The sequence below is a fragment of the Rhagoletis pomonella genome, unplaced genomic scaffold (assembly GCF_013731165.1).
Source record: "Rhagoletis pomonella isolate Grant_MI unplaced genomic scaffold, Rhpom_1.0 Rhpom_scaffold_00002, whole genome shotgun sequence".
NCBI classification, from domain to species: domain Eukaryota; kingdom Metazoa; phylum Arthropoda; class Insecta; order Diptera; family Tephritidae; genus Rhagoletis; species Rhagoletis pomonella.
In genome coordinates, this window is record NW_023458556.1 from 5,980,880 (window position 1) to 6,001,660 (window position 20,781).

A 20,781-nucleotide genomic window follows, 5' to 3' on the forward strand; every position below is an offset into this window, starting at 1 on the left:
AAAAACTAAGCAATCTATTGAAGGAGCAAACTACAAATGGCAACGCTGTTTTGGAAACTAAAAACGTAAGTACGTAAGTGTTTGTTAGAAACATACATATTATCCTGCATTTCCTTCACAGCTCATCTATCGATTTAATTCCAACGTTTTGGGCGAGTTTCTCTGGGGCATCGAAACAAACACACTCGAAAGTCTAGACAAACAAAATACTTATTTGGAAATTTTGAAGAAAGTGCCAGATCAAATTTTCCTAGCTTTAATAAGCCACATCAAATGCATACCATTCCCTTGGCTTCGACGCTTCACAAACTACCGCATATTTACTAACGAAACGGTATCCTTTTTCTCACAACTCACTAAGGATGCTTACAGAATGCGCGAAAAGGACGCGACTAATCAAAATAGAGTAGATTATCTGAATTATCTGCGTCAGCTGCAGGAAAAGAAAAATCTATCGCACGAAGAAGTGGTTGGATACATGGCAACTGTACTTGTAGATGGGTACGATACATCGGCAACGATTGCCTACCATACACTTTTCTATGTGAGTCAAAGATCATTCGCAGAGCTGGTGACACTTAAGTACCTATGAAAATACGTAGTTACAATAACTAATATTACTTTCCAATTTCAGTTGACCCACCACCCAGATTGGCAGGAAAAGGTGCGCAACGAAATTCTAAGCAATCTCGATGCTGATGGTACTGTCAGTTACCAAACTTTGATCAGTCTGCCTTATTTGGATCAGTGTGTGCAAGGTATGTATTCGATTTATGCGCATTTAGACCGAAATACACATAGTTATCAACGATTGCATTACGATTTCTTTTAGAAACACTGCGAATAATTAGTCCGCTTACACTTACTTCGCGAATTTGTACAGAACCCACCGAATTTGAGCTTAACGATGGACGACGTATCCCCATTAAAGTGGGCCAGGAAGTCGCCATTCCATTTTTCAGTTATGTTCACGATCCCGATTACTTTCCCGACCCATGGGAGTTTAAACTGGAGCGTTTCAATAACATTGATCTAGCCGAATTGGCGAAGAGGGGCATTTTTGTTCCCTTCGGTGACGGTCCACGCATTTGTTTGGGTAAATGCCTGCTAGAATTAATCACTGCCAAGGCGATAAACGATTCATTAATTTTTTTTTCTAGGACGACATATGGCAATGTTGCAAGTAAAAACTCCGATTGCCGAAATACTTAAGACTTATCGGCTGAAAGTATGTGAGAAGACTGCGTCTGAAAGAAAACCTGACTCGCCAACTATTGTTGTAGGATTGGATGGTGATTTGATAATTGAATATGAGAGACTCTAGTCAGCAAAAATATTTATATACTCTTCAAAAATATTTTACATTCGGCCCTATTATGCGATGTCGATGTCGACGTCGATGTAATTTTTTAATAAAAAAAAATAACCGTCGTAGGTCCAACTCCGGTTTCGCTGACCACAGTAGTTTTGCGAGGAATACCTTTCCGCAAGCCTATTTTTTGACGAAAAAATATAATCGACGTTGACGTTGAGAACCATAAAGGGTCAATTATTTTGTTAGAGAAAAATTTAGCAATGCACTCTAGGACTTCGGGAGTTTAAATTAAAAATAAATTCCGGGCGATCTATATAAATATGTATGTATATATATATGCTGGGTGCCCTGCTAGCCCTGGCCAAAGTAACATCGCAAAAGTATATGGAAAAAAGATTTTTCTTAACAGCTGTCCCCCCTTGGCTGTTCGGAGTCGGCGTTAAACTGTAAGTCCCTCCCCTTTGTGCGACGCACGCCCCGAATCGGGGAATTGGTGTATAATGGGGTTTTAAGTGTTGAAAGGAAATACTAAAGTTATTGGGTAAACATGTAAGTATAGACAAACAGAGCTATAGAAGCAACGACGCCCGGGGCGTAAATGAAACGAGGCGCCCTTTGATAATAGTGTTTATCACCTCAGTCTATTTTTCTTGTAGGATAATAAATGTATTGCAAAAATAGCTGAAATTTAAAAATTTTTAATTTTTATTGAAATCAAAATTTTCAAATTTCAATTACAAAAAGTTTACTTTGCTTGCTTTGGTTTGAGCAAATTTTTCGTTGGTTTTGGACAAGTCAATCTGAGTGGAAATCTCGTTTTCGATAGATAACTGTCATACCTAAACAAAAGCGGCAGCGTTGTCTGGCTGTCATCTCATGTCCATACAATTTGTATGAAGCAAATTTGTATGAAACAACGCGGCGTCAACGCTGAACAGTTGGAAAATGAAGTTGGCGGCAGAAAACAGCGAAACTGTCATATTCGCATTAGGTATGGGCCTTCGGTGTTAAAGCTAGGCGTCAGAAAATGCTCCGCCCGAAGCTTTTGTTTAGGTAGGGCAGTAAGATAGCTAAAATCGTTTTTTTTTCTTAGGACATAGTAGGTCCTAAGACACTGGCAATGTCAACAAAATTCTGATGGAAATCCAAACAATAGAAAAAATATCGATGACATTTTTCTTGGCAATATAATTTGGCCGATTTAACTGAAAGGAAAATCGAAAATCGAATTTGGTAAAAAAAAGTTCAGATACGATATATATGCGTATGGATGTCTGATACAATAGAAAATCGGTCCCCAATTGTTTGAAGATAAGCTGGAAGAATACTGAGCTTGTACAAATATGCCTATTTTGACGAACGATAATCGCCATTTTTCTGGCGTTTTTCAATCAGTGGTCGTTTCCGTCTCATTTCCTAACGCGAACACAGTCTTGGGTACACTCAGAAAAAAGTCAGCCAAATATATTCCTCTCAACACATGATCTGGTAACTATAAACAAATAATGTAACTATAACCAAATCATGTGTCGATTAAAACATATTTAGTTGACGTAACTAAACTATTTTCTCAGTGTATACCTTTCGTTTTACACATTGTAAACTTGAGTAAAAAACATCATGTCAATTGCGCTCCTTTAGATTTGAAAAAAATTGGATTTCACTTTTTTCGTTAAGCATATAAATTTCGTGTCAGCGTGTATCAATCGGATCTCTTCAGGAACCTTTAATCGATCATCTGTATATCAAGGGCCAATATTAGGAAATTACCCAAAATTGCACAATTTGGTAAAGAAATCGCATTTTTTGTATAATTTTGATGTTAAAAAATTTTGTCATTGAAATTATTCGCATGTTGGGTTCGAGGTGGGAGCGACGGATGCAGGTGCTATAAAATACGCACAGGCTTGGTGTGAGGATAAAAAGCCGCAGATTACTGATGTCGTAATTAGGCGAGTGAAAGAACGATGCTAAACTTTCGCAATAGGTTTAAAAAAAAAAGGTGAACCTGCTATGGACGCTCGCATACGATACAGCGCAATAGATATACCGCTTTCGTAGACCGTTTATCGCAAAAGATATACGATATAAAATACGAGGTATCGCATACTTGTTGTCGCATATCTGGGTTTAAGTTTAACAACTATTTTTTCGTATTTTTTTTTTAATTCCGAGTAAGACAGAAGAGGTGTAATTCGGAGAAATGCTGTTAATGCACAACCAAGAAAAACCGATAAAACTTTCGCAACAGTTATAAAACATTAACAACATATTCGCACTAAAATAGTATGCGTTAAAATGCCCACGTTCAAAAATGTATCTGCGGTAAGATCTCGTATGCGAGAAAACTGACCGTTCGTATGCGAGTGCTCATAGCACCTAGTACCGTTTTTAGTGTTGTTTTTTTTTTTAACTCAAATTTCTCATAGATTGTTCAAATACGAAATAATTTAAAATGTTTAAAGCTGTGGCAGCACTGAATTTACAAGAATCTACAAATTTAAATGTACTAAAATGCAACCATGACTGATAAAAAATTTAAGTTGCAAACTTACGTTCATCTTTAATTGTATTCGCGTTGAAAATGCTACTACGCAGGTAAGTTAAGTATTTCTCTTTCATTTTCTAATTACTCTGGTTTACAGCAAAAATGTTCTATGGATGCCACTGTCCGATTCCTATGTAGAATTTCTCGGCGATTCCGAAACTCGAGTAATTTTTTTTTTCTATGGATACGTTTTCGAGATATTTGCAATTTACCGTTATTCAGCTTAAACAATTTCTTTAACACTAATCTTATATTATTTCAAAAAAGGTTATTTTATGAAAAAAATATGATTTTTTTTATGTATTTTAATATTTTTGGCTTAAATATATGAACATATTATATATCAACTGAAAGATAAATAAATCGTCTTTATTTCAGCGTAAAAAGTACAATGGATCCGCATTTTAATTTTTCCATAGCTGAACGGTTGGTTATCTCTTTGTGTTCCAAATAATTTATTATAAAGTTACACAAAATGAGAGAGAACAGCTGACTTTTACGCTAAGTGCCACGTACATGATTTTTTGCTCTCTACGTCCGACAACCTACGTTTACGCTGCGTCGTTGAGTGCCCGCGCCTTTAAGAACGGTTTTCACTATGTCATATTTTGACAACAAATTCTGTCAACATATTTTGACAGAACCTTATCTTCTTTTTTCACACCTTTACCAGTAAACATTTTCAATAAGTAATGGTATATAAAAACAATGAACTCTGGAAAAAAAATTTATCCAACCAAAAACCTTTTTGTATAAAAGGGAAAATATACGACACCAGCTTGCTGGTTCCATCAAGTGATTGTACCATCAGGCTCGAAGCATATAACTTACCAGCATTTTGTAAAACATTGTTTTTTTTTTGTAATTCACAACTGCAATATCGTGAACTTAATCTTCCACAAACACGGCTTTGACTCATATAGTGCAAGAAATTTCCGCCAAAACACTTTTTACTTAGAACATTCAGCTAATTTCACACTCACGACGCCAGGATGCTGGTAAAATCACACCACGAGAACATACGCGGTCAATCGACTTGATGGGTCATTTAACAAATTTAGCATATTAAACCGTGAACTTATCTACTTTAAACTATAGTTAAATCGTTTACAGCCCAACACTTTTACAGTATGTATGTATAAAAGCGTAAGGAACATACAATACATATATGTATGTATGTATATGTATATATCAGTCTTTATTAGTTTAAAAATTCATCTCTTACATAAATGCAAAAAAAAAAAAAAACAAATTAAGCATATACAACTTTTTCATGCCAAGTATGAATAAATTCTAAAAAGGCTAAAAAAAGGCCTAGGGGCAATTTTAAAATTATGTGGCCAAAAAAAGTATGTGGTAGCTAAATCTAGCCACCAAAGGACTAAAACGGCAACACTGTTTATATGTATTTGTGTACGCCCATGAGTGGAGGGACCCATAGTTTTATGCCGACTCCAAACGGCGATCTTATTTTTATGAGAAGCTGTTTTTCATGGCAGGAATACACTCGAAGGGTTGCCATTGCCTGCCGAACGGCGACCGCTATTAAAAAAAAAACCTCTTTTGATTTGTATTTTTTGATGTTGGGATAAACCGGGCTTGAACCCAGGCCCATCGGAAAGGTAGCGCGCACTGCTAAACACTATACCACAGAGGCCGCCAAGCTTACAGTTGTTTAAATAGCCTCCTAGTACAAATTACTGTTTTTTCGAAATTTTCAAGTTGAACGAATAAGTTAAAATTTCTCTTTCAGTTTTTATGTAAGTTCATTATTTAGATAAAATGGGAATATGAAGTAGCAGTTTTTGCTCATTTGAAACAAATGGTTTTAGCCGTCCATTGCATTCCAGTCGCAACTAAAGATTTCTTAAAAAATATGTTCGTATCAAATGCTCAAAAAATTAACAAAGTAATTTGTGAAAAATAAAGAATCTAAATTTCAATCAGTTTTGGAGAATGACGCGTTGCTGAAATGATAGCAACCGGTTACGTAGACCCGACTGTCGTTCGCTTCTTACTCTACTACTTACTCTACTACACAGATTTGTCCATTTTCACAGAGTGGTGATGTTTGGAAAGCTTTTACTGAGCTGCACTCATTATCGATGAGAATTTCTAGACAACACCACTCTGTGACTCCCAAATGTACAAATGTACAAATCGTGTGATCCCTGCTTTATACTTAGAATTTGGTAGTCACGGCCAATCGGTTTCAGCTGAGTTGGCGTCGTCTTGTATCCTATCATTCTTGGCACTTACGTTTACAGCTAAATGTTTACCTTAAAACTGTAGTTATTTACTTTTATTCTTATCAGCTCAATATATACTAATTTTTATTTTAATCGTACACTGATAAGCGCGGAAATATTTTGTTTACTATTTATGCAAATACATATGTACATGTTTGCAAGCAGTGTGACCAGATAATAACAAAACATGAATCCAAATTCTTTAGATTTTACCTTATTTAGTCTTTAGATGAACTTAAAAGTACAATACCATTTTTACTACACTCACAGAATTTGTCCTGATAAGTTTTGATTTTAAAAATTGAGCGTTGAGAACTTTTCTCTGTTGCTCTCTCTCAAAGAGAGAAACACAACAGCTACCACATAGAAGAAAAGTGCTGGACCAGAGCGTTCCATTAAACAAAACGACGCTACACTTGGTCAGGAACACAGCCCTTAAAGTTGACGAGGCACAGAGCGACTCTGTACTCGATCAAAACTGCAGCCCCTTGCAGGACTTGGGCTGCTCTTGAGCAGGAATGGAACATCCCTGCTTGCCTTGGGCTGAGCACATAACAACACTGAACTTTGGTAGGAACGGAGTCACTTGCTGAACTTTGCTGGAGCACAAAGCGACGCTGAACTTTAGCAAAACAAATTTGGCTTTACATCCGATCGCCACTGTCGAAATTGCAACGAACAGTGATGAAAACAAATACGAAGAAGTAAATTTCTGAGCACCTTGAAAATGACGAGCTACGGGCCACAGCTTCCAATCTGTTGTCTTCATTATCTAAACGCTTTGTCCATGACGACATGATTTTTTTGAACGCGGCAGCGACATCATGAATTTGTATGAGTTTGACATAAAAGAAGAGGAAGTACCTTATCTGTCACTGGAAAAATATAAATAGATATATTCTGGCCACAACCACAATTATCTACATAAGAGTACGTGTTAAAATAATTTGACAGCTGTGGTCCGTAGCTCATCGTTTTCATTGTGATCGAGCTATAATGTTTTTATGTCTTTCCTTGTGTGAATTTATAATACTTTTTTAGGTAATTACATTGAAAATAAAAATTAGTTTCTCGAATAGGCAATTGAAATTTCCTAAGGCAGCGCAAGAGCGAGATGTTGCCAACGTACATCACATTTTATTATTGCATCATGGATACATATAAGCGCTGATCCAAAAGACTCTACTTAAATTTTTTTAATCAGTTAATGGTTTATCAACAGGCTCTTCACCCGGTCTAAGTTTAATTCGTCTTAGACCCGACTCATCCCTTGCGGCTGTAATTCGAAGTCAATTAGTCCCCTACTCAACGATTCAATGAAATCTGCGCACTTAGCAGCTCTTCATACTTGCTTTGGTATAAAAATTATCGAACAAAAGGAAACTTTTGCTTACATACACCGGTTAACCGGTTAAAAATAATGTTTCAGTAGTGTATTTTATTATTGCACAACAACAAAATGCACTGCGGAAAAATTATTTTTAACTAGATAAGCTGACAAACAGGCCAGCGTGGAAAACCGCAATGATTTATAAGGTTCTGAATAAAGCTTGGGCAATATTTGTATTAAAAAAAAACAACAAAAATTTATCTAGAAAAACATTGCAAATATTCAAAAAAAAAACCAACACGTGGTCATTTCTTTGAGTGACTGTATATTTCTGAATATTCAACTAGCGTTTTATTAATGTGAAACATATTAGCTTTTACAAATAACTATAATCGTAAATAGTATGAATAATAAAATACATTCATAAATGCAAATATGCAACATTCTTATCGGTAAACGTCGTCTAAGCTGATAACTGCATCTCATTTTCAAACAAGAATTCCAATGTGATCAGTAACGAAATGGAAGCGATTCTAGTCACTGTTGGTCTTCTTGGGGCTATAATTTTATTAGTTTACAAGTATTTAAGCTGGCATCATGGAGTATTTAAAGAAGTTGGTCTAGATGGCCCAAAACCAAATATATTTTTAGGAAATTTTCCCAGCGCTATCACCGGCAAACAGCCAATGGTCTATGATGTCGATGAAGTTTATAGGTGAGTGTGACTGCTATGTTCCTAGTGGTTTTTGAATGTTAATGGTCAGTGTTCAGCGTTGTCACTGTGCTACGATTTTTAAAAAATTGCTACGATTTTTTTTTAAATTTTAAAATTTGCTATCCCACTACGTTTCATCCGTTTGTACTACGCATTTTTATTTCATTCAATTTATGAGCAACAGCAATTTTTAAATATCCATTACTTTATAATAATAATAGATTGGCGCTTACACATATGTCAGTGTTTGGCCGAGCTTCTCCTCCGATTTGTGGCGTGCGCCTTGATGTTGTCACACAAAGGGATCCACTCCGAGCGTCGACTGTATTTTTATAGCATAAATACACTCGGAGGTTCGCCATAGCCTGCCGAGGGGCGGCCGCTATCAGAAAAAAAAAAATTTTTTGTTTTTTTTATATTAGGCTGAAACGGGCTTGAACCGAGCCCCATTTTCTGAAAACAAATTTTAAACTGAGATGCCTTTCAAACTGATTTTTGTTTTTTTTTCTCAAAAAATGTGTTTGAAGGGCAGATAAGTTTTTAAAGTTATTTGAGAAAACAGCCATCAATGAGCGAGAGAGATACGAAGAAGCTATAGTAATTATTTCGTTCCCATTGTTTTCAGACATGTAATAATTTATAGCATGCAATTCTAAACAATTCTTGCAATTTTCAGTAAATATAAGAACACGCATAAAGCCATCGGTGTCTTTATGACTCGGAATCCGCAAATATTAATATTAGACCCAGGGCTGGCGCAGAAAATTATGGTGACAAATTTTGGAAAATTTCGCGGCAACGTAGCAGCCGATTTGGTAAGAAAATGCACATGTATATGTACATATTTACATACACACATGCATACATATGTACAGTAGATTGTCCCAAAAATATATGGGACAAAAATTTTTGCAAGTTTTTATATGCATACCCTCTATATGTTTGCTTTTCGCCCTAAATATCATATATATGAAGTTTTATGGCCGTAGGATTACGATAATCCGTGCCGACTTTTAGTTGAAGTTTTAGTTAATAAGTTGAATTAATCGTCCATGCGAAAAATTCGATATGTTTCCCATACTTGAACGAATCTCTAATAAATCTACATCCTTAAATTTTTAATAGGATGGCAGGTTTTTTTCCAAGGAAATGGAAACCGTTAAGCAATTTTTATCCTTCAAGATCCTTATACATATTTATAGCATTCAAATTAAACTAGGATTCTTCAAAATGCATTAAAAATTCAAAATCTTGAAGGATAATATTTTCAAAGGACATTTTTACATGTTCCAAAAGGATTAATTTAAAACAAAAGTTATAATTAATCTTGTTTTGAATTTCTCTTTTAATTGATACTCGCATATCCATATTTTGTGTAAACTTTTGGAAATATATGTATTATAATTTATGGTCCTTTGAAAACAATCCTGACTACCTGGTAAAAAAAAACTAAAAACGTAGATTTGTTAAATATTATGTCCTAATACTGTCGTGAGTATTGTAATATCGCCTAGAATATCGTAAATAAGTAAAGTTAGTAAGTCAACAAAACACAGAACTGAATTGCAAGCTTGCCGTGGTCCAAATTCCATAAAACTTTAGTCGGATAGCTTTTAAGACAAAACCAATAAAATGAGGGTGTATGCGTTAAAAAATAACAATTTTGGTTTTTTTGGTACAGTCTAATGTACATACTTTGAACTCCTGGAATCATTAACGGAAAATTAATCGTGTGAAATGAGACTAAATATTTAGGCTCTTTCTTTTAATAGATATATAACAGAAAAGAAGATAAGATAGCTGCCGGAAGTCCTTTCTTTACCAGCGACGAGTCGTGGAAAGCGAAAAGGTTACATGTAGTCGGTGGATTAAAGCAAAACAAGGTTCTTTTCACGTTTTATTTTAATTTTTCAAGCCCTAAAAAATCCATTAACGCTGACTTATTTTCAGCTCAGCATGGCTTATCCCATTTGGAAAGGCTGCGCAAAAAAATTGGCCAAATATCTCGAAACCAGAACTGCTAATGGCAATGCCATCATCGAAACAAAGAATGTAAGTAGATACCTAATGAAGAACGAATTCCAGGCTGCCGGATTAAGAGGCAAACGTATGAATATTGTTAAGATAATAAAGGCAACTTGTCCTAGACAATTCAGCGTTTACGCTTGGTTTTTAGACGTAATATTATTTTACATGCAAACCTTCGCTGAATCGATTCAAAACCCCTTTAACAGTTTTATCTTTACAACTTCGAGAGTTTGTTTTTATGTAATGTATGTATGTAGATACAAAAAAAAAATATGTAACAGTAATTTCTTTTCACTTCATTCTCTTACCCAGCTCGGCTTCTGTTTTACCTCCAACGTCTTAGGTGAGTTCCTTTGGGGCATCGAAACGAACGCATTCGCTAAGTCGAACGAACCGAATACTTTTCTGGAAATGTCACAAAAATGGCTCCAATATATCGCTCAATCATTTACCGTTTATTTCAAATTGCTACCCGTGCCTTGGTTACGTCGCTTTGCGCAACCTCGTTTGTTTCCCTTGGCAACCGATCGGTTCTTTACACAACTAACTAAGGATGCACTTGAGTGGCGTGAAAAAGATGAGAGTAGCCAGAACAGAGTGGATTTTCTCAACTATCTGCGACAGTTGCAAGAAAAGAAAAATTTAACGCTCAACGATATGGTCGGATGTATGCTGACTACAACGCTGGATGGTTTCGAGACATCGGCGACGGTGCTCTTCCATACAATATTTTATGTGAGTGTCTACTAATCTTTATAAACAATTCTACTTATTGCGAATATAATATTTTCTTTTAAAAGTTGGCGCATCATCCGCAGTACCAGGAGAAGCTGCGTATGGAGATCTTAGCAAATCTCGAGGAGGATGGGAGTGTGAGCTATCAAAAATTGTGTGCTTTGCCGTATTTAAATCAGTGTGTCAATGGTGCGTCTTTTTTGCCTACATACATATATTTTTAAAAACTTTTAAGCCATCCATTTATTATGTTTTATTTAGAGTCCATTCGCTTGATCAGCGTAGTATCATTTTATGCCCGCATTTGCACTGAGCCCACTGAACTGGAAGTGGGCCAAGGGCTTGTAATACCAATTAAAGTCGGCCAAGTGGTCAGTGTGCCTGTATTTAGTTTTCATCATAACCCTGATCACTTTCCAAAACCATACGAATTCAATCCGGATCGTTTTAATAACGACGCACATCTGGATTTAATGAAAAGGGGTATATTTATGCCTTTCGGAAATGGACCACGAATATGCGCAGGTGAGTTTTCGAATTTAATATAAATTTTTAGTAGCAAAGCATTTCCGTCTGTGGCAAGATCAAAGGCAGTAGCTGATAACAGTATGATAGATTAGGACTCATTGCTGGTTCAACGGGACTATTTAACAAGTTGTAGTACTGTTTTAAACTACAGTTCTTCCTAGTAGCCGGGAGACAAATTTTTGTTAACTACATAGTGATCTATATTGAAAACGGGCCATGCAAAGATTTCCCAGAGGCTTTCATGGACTCCCTACGCTAAGCTGGATTCTCTGGACCTCTGACAGAAGTCTTCAGTCTTCTCCTACGTAAAAGATCTATAAATATGTATGTGATAAATATCACAGGCGAGCAAGAGCCAGGAAGCGTAAACACAAACCTATATTTCCGAAGGGTTTTGGTGCGTTGAATCCCAATCTACTATTTTTTTACATATCTGTGGTTTTGTAACATAGCAAGTAAATTTTTCCATAGATAACTAGTCAATGTATCTTAAAAACAAATATTCCTCTTTCGAATGCCGTTGAATTTGCTCAACTATCTTTTTCCCTTTTCCTAGACTTGTAAGAGACCAGTTTGGTGCCGATAACCGAAAAATTTGTGTGCAATTCCCAACGATACATTTTTGGTTTAATAAGAACTTATTTGCATTCTTTTCAGGCATGCATTTGGGTTTGGTGGAGGTTAAAACCTGCCTCGTAGAAATATTCAAGGCTTATCGAGTAAAATGCTGTGCAAAAACAATTCCGGAAAAACGACCCGAATCACCGACATTCATAATGGGTATCGATGGCGAATTTTGGCTGGAGTATGAAAGACTATAATATAGATATTAAAGTTTTAGTCCTTAAAGAAAATAAATATAATTTGTTTTTCTTTTATAAAAATACATACATGTAAGTATATGTGCATACATATATACCTACCTTCTAATGTTTATTTCTTTCGATTAAACAAAATATCAATATACATAAACATATTTGCATATTTTAACTAATTTATTACACACTTTTTGGAATCCTACACACTCAAAGATGCCTCAAATTGCACTGAAAGCGTAGTAGCAACCCAATCAACATTTTTGTTAAATATCAATTTCAGATGCATTTGAGGTTCAAACGTTACTTCTCAAATGCATCTCAAATAACTATTGTTAGCGTTCTCAAACTAAAAGGCAAATCAGTATTATTATGAAACTTCTGGAAATACTCTATCTAAGTAGTCGCTTCACCAATCCTTACCAAACTCGGTACGAGCCTTACCTAGGATCCAACTGAGATGTTTGTTGAAAATCTTTGAAATCAGGCAATAGCCACGCCCACCTGCCATATAACGGTAATTTACAGAAAGATGAAAACTGCGATAAATCAGTAACTACTGAACCTAATTGACTCAAAATCGATTGTTCCAATAACCTCTGAGTAGAAAATTAGATTATTATAAATTTTTGGCTTTTGGGCGTAGCACCGCCTACCAATGAACGCAAATTTGTATCTCGGTGCATTTAATAACCTTGGTACGGAAAAGCAATTCGTTAAAAAAATTCAAATCGGGCTAAAACTACACCCGCTTCCCATATAACGGTAAATTTCGGAAAAACGGCGTGGCACCGCCCACTTTATGACTACAAAGGTGTATCTCGGTAACTTTTTATCGATTTTAGCGCAACATCTGTGCAATTTAGTATAAACAACGATCGACGCAAGCCTGATTTAACGCAATGTTTTTGTGTGGCGGCGTGTGCAAAGAAATTTCGGGTTGTATTTCCCTTAAAAGACCTACAAATATCTACATATAAAATTTTAAAACTTTAAATAACAAGAAAAAAATTATTTGCCTTTAAACTAGTAATATTATTCGCAGTTTTCAAAAATTCATTTCTGCCAGCCAAAAGTATCCAAATGGGGCATTTGTTAACAAAAAAGTATCAAAGAATCAAATCTTAAAATTTGGGAAAAGGTATCAAAAATTATACAATTGTAACAAAATGGCAACGCTGCGGCCGATAGACTTCGACATCTTTGCATTGTTGACACAGGTCGAATGAAGCAAAATGCTAAAAAAAAATCCCAAATGTTTCGCAAACCGTTCTTAAGTTGATAAACAATATTTGAGAAAAATTTGGGAAAATATTTAGTTTCAAATGAGAAGCAATGCTAAAAATCAAACTGAGCGTTTGTTGGGAAGCAAGTAAATGCTCACAAACAAACACAGAAATGAGAGAGCAAACATTTCGACTGCAGTATTTAATTAATTGCACTTGGTATCAATGACATTTTCATTAAATATCGTCACTCAAAAGTATGTATTCGCATCTCAAACTTTCACCTGACTGACCGGACGCATACAAGCGCTCACGCAAACACACACACACGGATATACACACATACATATCTACATATGTACATCTAAAATAGGACAAATTACGAATTAGAAATTACGAATTTTCCGCAACAACAATGTATTACTACAACAAAAGTGACAACAGCTGAACGACATTTCACCCTCAACTGGCCCACCTTTTGTGTTGCATACATGTACGTGTGTGTATGAATATACTAGGGTTGTTTCGAATGTCATATTTTTCAAATTGGCGAATGCGAATGCGAATGCGAATTTTCGGAATGCGAATGTTAGTTTACTTTTCCACCACCGAGAAGAGCTCGTTTTTCTTTAAGATAGGCCTTCAATTGAGCTTTAATTTCACATTCTCCAGATTCTACATCCTTATAATAATACTTTTAGCATTAATTGTTGAAGGCCCACCAGTGTTGCGCTTGATATACTACTTAACCGTTTAGAGCCTGAAGCTACAAGCCGGTTATTTCCCGCACCCGGTCTAGACAGACTTACAGCCCGATTCTGTGCACTAGGTAAATAACAAAATTTTATAATTTGCGATATTTTTATTATTTATCAATTATCAATTATCAAGAAAAAAATGCTATTGACAAGCGTTTACAAATTGAAATTTCATATGAAAATTATAAATCTCGTAGTATATTAAAAAATTATTTCTATAATTTAAATGCTGCATGTGCCGGCATTTGAACCTGCGACACACAGAATTTATAGCCGACATTTATACTTACTCGGCTACGGCAGTCAAAAGCCTTTTTGCTTTTGAATTCATATTTTTCATAAGTGACAATAAAATCAGTTTCCTTCATATGGAAATCGTAGAGCTTTTCATTTTATAAGTATTGACACAGAATGCGATTGGGGCTTTTAATCGTGATAAAATTTCTTTACAAATGATTTATCAAGAAAACACAGAATTGTGCGGATAGAGCCATTTCAACAATATTAGAGTGGACTCTCTGCCCGTGTATTCATTCACATCCGCAAAACATTCGTATCATTTGATGCGAATGCGAATGCGAATGTCGAATGCGAATGTGTAAAATGGTGCGAATCATTCGCATAACGAATGCGAATGCAAATATTCGTAACATCCCTGGAATGTACATACATATGTACATATATGTATGTTGTTGAAGCGAGAGATAAACAAGCAAAGCTCCAATAATGAAACTGCTGACAACAAACTGACATTTACAAATGTCACATGCAATATTGAACATACACAAAAGGCAAAGTTAATAAAAAGCCACCGTCGTCGCCATCTCAAAATAAATACTTACAAACTGCAGCACTTCGTCCGCCTCCTACTTCCTTCAGGAAGGCAGGAAACTTTCTATCGAAAACATTACACAATCATGTCAATCAGGGCAGCGGGAATGGTACCGGTGGAACGCCTTGTGAGCACAAGTGTGTGTGTATACGGAGCTTAGGATAAAGGACCGAACTGTTGCCGTACAAATAACAAAGTAAGCAGAGACTGAAGGAAAAAATTGTAGTAAGATATGAAGAACTAAGAGGAAATATGTCGCAAGAAAGTCAAAATCAGTGCCAACGTTTTGTGTCAACCTGCCAAGGCAATCTAGCGGAGGAGGAGGACGGCGAGTGTGGTTCGAAGTGGTCGTGGCATAGCTGTATGCTCAATGACCCCAGACGCGCTGTTTTATAGTACATAGTGCCACTTTAGAAGCCATTACAGCATAATGTAACCACACACCCACCACTCAAACAATGATTTCCATCTGGTTTTTATTGGTATTTCTTTTTGTTATGCGGTAGCTCAAAGATTGAACTCTTCCGCTGAATGCTGGCTAATCGTCGTCGTCCTTACGTACACATTGTGGCTGTCCTGCAAGCAATTAACTTTGACTAATTGTGGTCAGCTTAATTAGGAAAAAGCAATGCAACAGCAGCTATGTGAAACAATGTGAAGATAAGGATGAAAGCGTACATTTGAAAGTCGAGAAAAAAGTATTATTTGAGTAGCTTATAAATTGGCATTGTACTTACTTAAGTACCGGAGCGGAGGAGCGCGGATATATGTATATATATGTACATAGAGGAACAAGTGGTTAACAATTGACAATTTTCAAGTTTTATCACTTGCAAAAGTAGCTTTTTAAATGAGTAATTAGCCAATTGCTGTGATTATTCTAAGAGCCGAATCCTTTGTTAACAAAACAATAGAGCAGCAAAAGCTTTCTGAAAGGCATTCATATGAGGCATAATTTTTTGAGTCGGTCGCATTTAGTACATACAAAAGTTACGTCATATCTCCGATTGGCTTCAAATTTGTTTATGGGTTCTATACATGAAATAAGATAACAGGTATTCGAGGCATTTTTGTAACTTGATTTCGAAACTTATGATGGGACATAGATGCATGCATATGTATATACTACAATATGAGATTGGGTATTATACAGAATTGTAATGTTTTTTAACAACGCTTTAATTTAAAACCCGTTTTTCGATCTCTTAAACGCGGTCGATTTTGGATTACGTGTTCGTTTTAAAATATATTTAAATATATTTATTTCATGAAATGTGATATTAATTGTATTCAAATTTGATTTAGTTTTCACTGGATTTAAGGAAAACAGTTCACTGAAAATACGAAGAAGGATTTCATGTTTACGAGCAACACCAAATTTTTTTGAAAAAAACCATTCGAAAAAATATTAAGTAAAATAAATAAGAATTCATTTTCTTAAGCTTACTAAATTTAAGAAAATAACTTTACGCATGCTAATAAATGATTTGGTAATTCACTTAAATTTTCAGAACAAATACAAAATACTGGAGAAAATAAATTAGAAAATACTTTCTTAAATGAAGTCAGAAGTTTCTTGTTTTGATTTCTGAGAACGTGTGGCAGGCGCCTATGAAACTAATACAAATACATATTTACAAATACCAGCCACGGTTTTCACAGAATTGAGTTGTTGAAAACAAAAATAGAACACGGCAGAAATAAATTTGAAAATAAACAAGAAGTGATTTCTTAAAGGATGTCAGAAATTTCTTATTCTACTCTCTAAGAAACTTTTACATACATTTGGCGATATCATATCTATATGTATAAAGCTACTTCTGGCTTTGAATTGTCAAAGCCACAACTAAAACACAGTTAATTGCTTTACTAGAAAATGTCAGCTGTGGCGTCACGTGAAAACTACTGCTGCTGATTCTGAGATTGCAGATTCGAGTCCGCTTGGAGGTGGTCAGAGTAGGTTAAGTCAATTATTTCAATTCAAATATTAACTTTAAATTACAAATTTTAAAATCTGGTTCTGGTTCATTCTAAAATTAAAGATGTTTGTTCATACTTAATGGAACATCGAACAAGGCTATCAAACTTTCTGCAGCTGTCACCTAGAAGATAGAAAGATCACTGTTCAATGTATTTCATACAAATTCTCGGGGCTCACGTCCATATAAGACTAATGAAAGAAGTAATATAAATATATTTCTGTCCATGAATACGATTACAATAACTTACAAAATTGCCTTGATAAAATTACTATGTTTTAAAGATTTATTTAAAGCCAACAGCTGGATGCGAAGGATGCTGACATACGGACGGTAAAGTATAGTTTAAGCTCTACATAGATAACTCAAAAATAGATAGAGGAACTGATGTGAGTCCCTGTCTGGAGGACTTGTAGATCAGGCAGACTTATGGGTTTCCTGTGGTAGCTGTAGAGTATTTGAAGTAAAGATTTGGCAGAAATAGTAGAAGTAATAGCTAGTTGACTGTTAAATACCTCGGCTCAACCAGACAGCTCCACATTCAAATTGCCCTCAACTGGTCCAGAACTATTCGGATAGGTGGCGCATCGCTGATATCTTTACCTAGCGGGCGAACGTAGCAGTGTTGAAAGAAACGGAACAGAGTATTTCACTGTACGCTGCAGCGGGTGTCGTTTTGTGAATTTATATTAGGTGGATTCTCTTGTAACCGAGCTACAAAAGAACGCTAAAGAGCGAGCCAGCCGTGGCAATATTTCACGCTTTTCCACACATCACTTCTGCTGCCCCATATTTTCCGAGGATGCTCTATAGTTCCAATTCCGTTATGAATGCTAAGCTGCTAAGCCAAAAAATGGGATTCACACCCCTATTGCGAGTGTCGACTAGTAGTTAATAAACGACACGACGACACTCCCGTTACTTAAAGTATTTTTTACTTTCTTAGTAGCTCCTAGCGTTTTATCCTTTTCTTGTTCACATTTATATGCCTCTATCGACTGCGCCAAAAAAATCACTTATTTTTTATTATCCTCCAAATTATCCAGCTCTTATTTCAAATTTTTGCATACTTTTTTCGCCTATTTCTTTCTACTTTCCTACGCTGCTCCCACATCATCGACATTTTCAATGCATTCATTCATTTTCAAGAGCTCAATAAAAATTCTTGTTAAAATTTTTCTTCCACTTAGCTCTCCACTTTTTATTTGCCCTGCCATTTTTTAATGGCTCAATTTATCATGATATGCAAATTTTGTGTTCGAGTGTCATTCACTCGGTGACGTTGATTTGAATGCTTTGCAGAAATTATTCAAAGGAAACAAATAAAAATTCAGTGGAAACAAAAAAAAATGCAGTCACTTTCTTTGGTAAGTTTTTCGCTCGATGTCAACAAGCCGGGGAAATTGCAACTTATAAAGTATGCAACAGAAATTTTTTATGACTTGCAAGCAAATTAAACAAATTGAGAATATTTTATTTTGCCTCTTTTCACAGCATGGATTATTCCAGGCAAATTTTTAAATTTACGTACTCGCTATGTGTATGAATATTACTGCCTAGTATTTTCCCGAAAACTTACACAAAATTTTGGTTTTTAAAAGCAAATTTTTATATGTACGAACTTGGTAAAAAATAAAATTCTTCGACCCCCTTTCCCATTTATACGCCTGAACATTGCAAATAACTATTGAAGTCGAAGTATTTTTTGGCAAGTACGTAAATTTAAACATTTGCTTTTAAAAACTAAAATTTTGTGTAAGTTTAAGGGATAATGCATTTACATATGTACTATATCTACTAATTATATTGGATGTTTGATGAAAATTCAGAAATTTTAGAACGTTCATAACTATAATACCAAAGAAAAAAATTAAAAAACAATTTTTCGAAATTTGAAAAATTCCCGGATTTTTCGAATTGCTATATATGTAAAATATATTCGAAAAATAAAAAATACACAATTTTTTATACAATACAAACCTGAAAAATTCCTGAAAATTTCAAGGTGTTTTTGAAGACATAAATTTTTGAACTCTTAAAAAATTATTGCAAAATGTACACAAATACATATTTGAATTCATTTTCATATTCATATACCCTGCAAACCATTTTTTCAGAGTATTCTGAATCGTAAAGAAATTTTAAAGAATACGGAAAGATCCCATCCGATTTTTTGACGAATTTTCTAAAATGAAATAAATTACGCACACTTCCATTCTTTTACGAAATTTCGGAAGAAAATCGGTAAAGAAATGAAAATAATGCTGCTATGTGAAGAATTTCTTGCAGACTTTTTTCAGAATTTTCTTTATTTTTCGTACAGAAATTTCTTTACGAGTTCGTGTCAACCACTTCATCTAATTTTCTTTGAAGATTCGGAAAAAAATCGTTACAGAAATCAGATACTCCTAAAGATTTCGTTAAGATTTCGGGAACTTTGGTTTGCAGGGTATTTGGTCATATTTCTTTTCACATACACATGTATTAATTCTCGTATTCAAGTATATACATATTCATAATCACAATCATATGATTAGTCATATTCATTTTCATTTTCATTTACAAAATCATATTCACATTTTGCAATTTATTCTTTTAAGCTATTCATATGTACATACATGCCGATTCATACATCTCACGCAATCGTGCCTAAATTTATATGTGTATGTATAGGTTTTAAAACAAAACATCAAATATTAGCAAAATTTAAGCCCGATTTCGATGGCAAAGTACGGAAGGGGGGCCAAATGATATTGCAAAGCATTGAATTTTATTACACTGAGAAAACATTGACACAAAACTTGATTAGGAAAATGTCCCCCAGAGGCCTAGCACAAAAACTAACAAGCTTTGATGCATACGTATGTACGTATACATATACGTTTGCGACTGGAAACACATTCAACACAAACATGAATTTATCAATCACAAGGGGCTTTTAGGCGCACAAGCTGTTGCACTTAGAAGGCATTTAGAACTCTCTTTTCAGGTGCATACACACATGCATACATATTTACACATTCATGTTTAAAATGAGTCAGATATTGCAAAATATTTGCTAGTAAAATATGTCAAAATTCATTACGCATACCACAAAACACATTTTACAGACATGTTGGTATGTTTGCACAAGCTGAAGCCGATTCTTTGAGCCATCGGAGCAATTTTATCCAAAAAACACACAACCACCCATGGTTGGTGCCATTAAGAAAACATCGAAAATTCCAAAACTTTGCTAATACTGTGTGAATATTTGAATTGTTCAGCAGACTGCTGAGAAAATGTTTGACAGCTTGAGTGCAGTAAAAAAATTGCACATATGACAAGCATACAACACATGTATGTGTATATATTTTAAATGCTTTTAGGCAAATCAGTAAATGTATGTATGTATGCGTTTTTGAAAATGCGGCAGTATTAGGTATTTGTATTAATACACACATCCATACAAAGTATGCATACGTGAATGTACTTACGTTCACACAATAAAAATTGCATTCGCACATGAAGTCACATTAGCAATTATGCTCCCAAAATAAACACATACATACATATATGCACTTTTATTTACATATTTACGCTGCATGCATTGAAGTGCAGCAGTCCGAAAAAACCGCAAGCACAGCAGGCGAAACCACATATTGAGCTTTAAACAGACAAATGACTGTTGGTGCCGACTCACAGTGGAAAATTATCGACAAATATTGTTCAAAAAAGGCAGAG

General features: G+C 35.1%; 2 protein-coding genes across 2 annotated transcripts; both read left to right on the forward strand.

The window, feature by feature from the left end:
• Window positions 1–2: 2 nt before the first annotated feature.
• LOC118734414 (probable cytochrome P450 309a2) lies at window positions 3–1,632 on the forward strand (the record flags this gene model as incomplete). Its single annotated transcript, XM_036464137.1, has 5 exons — window positions 3–65; window positions 122–544; window positions 635–758; window positions 833–1,096; window positions 1,161–1,632. Coding segments are annotated over 5 exons (1,038 nt in total), but the record flags the coding sequence as incomplete, so codon positions are not given.
• A 4,998-nt stretch (window positions 1,633–6,630) lies between these two features.
• On the forward strand, window positions 6,631–12,327 carry LOC118734415 (probable cytochrome P450 309a1). Its single transcript, XM_036464138.1, has 9 exons — window positions 6,631–6,682; window positions 7,911–8,157; window positions 8,834–8,972; window positions 9,930–10,040; window positions 10,108–10,209; window positions 10,498–10,920; window positions 10,986–11,109; window positions 11,182–11,445; window positions 12,106–12,327. Exons 1-9 carry the CDS (start codon window positions 6,631–6,633, stop codon window positions 12,267–12,269), a joined length of 1,626 nt encoding a protein of 541 aa, XP_036320031.1. The 3' UTR covers window positions 12,270–12,327.
• Window positions 12,328–20,781: the final 8,454 nt, after the last annotated feature.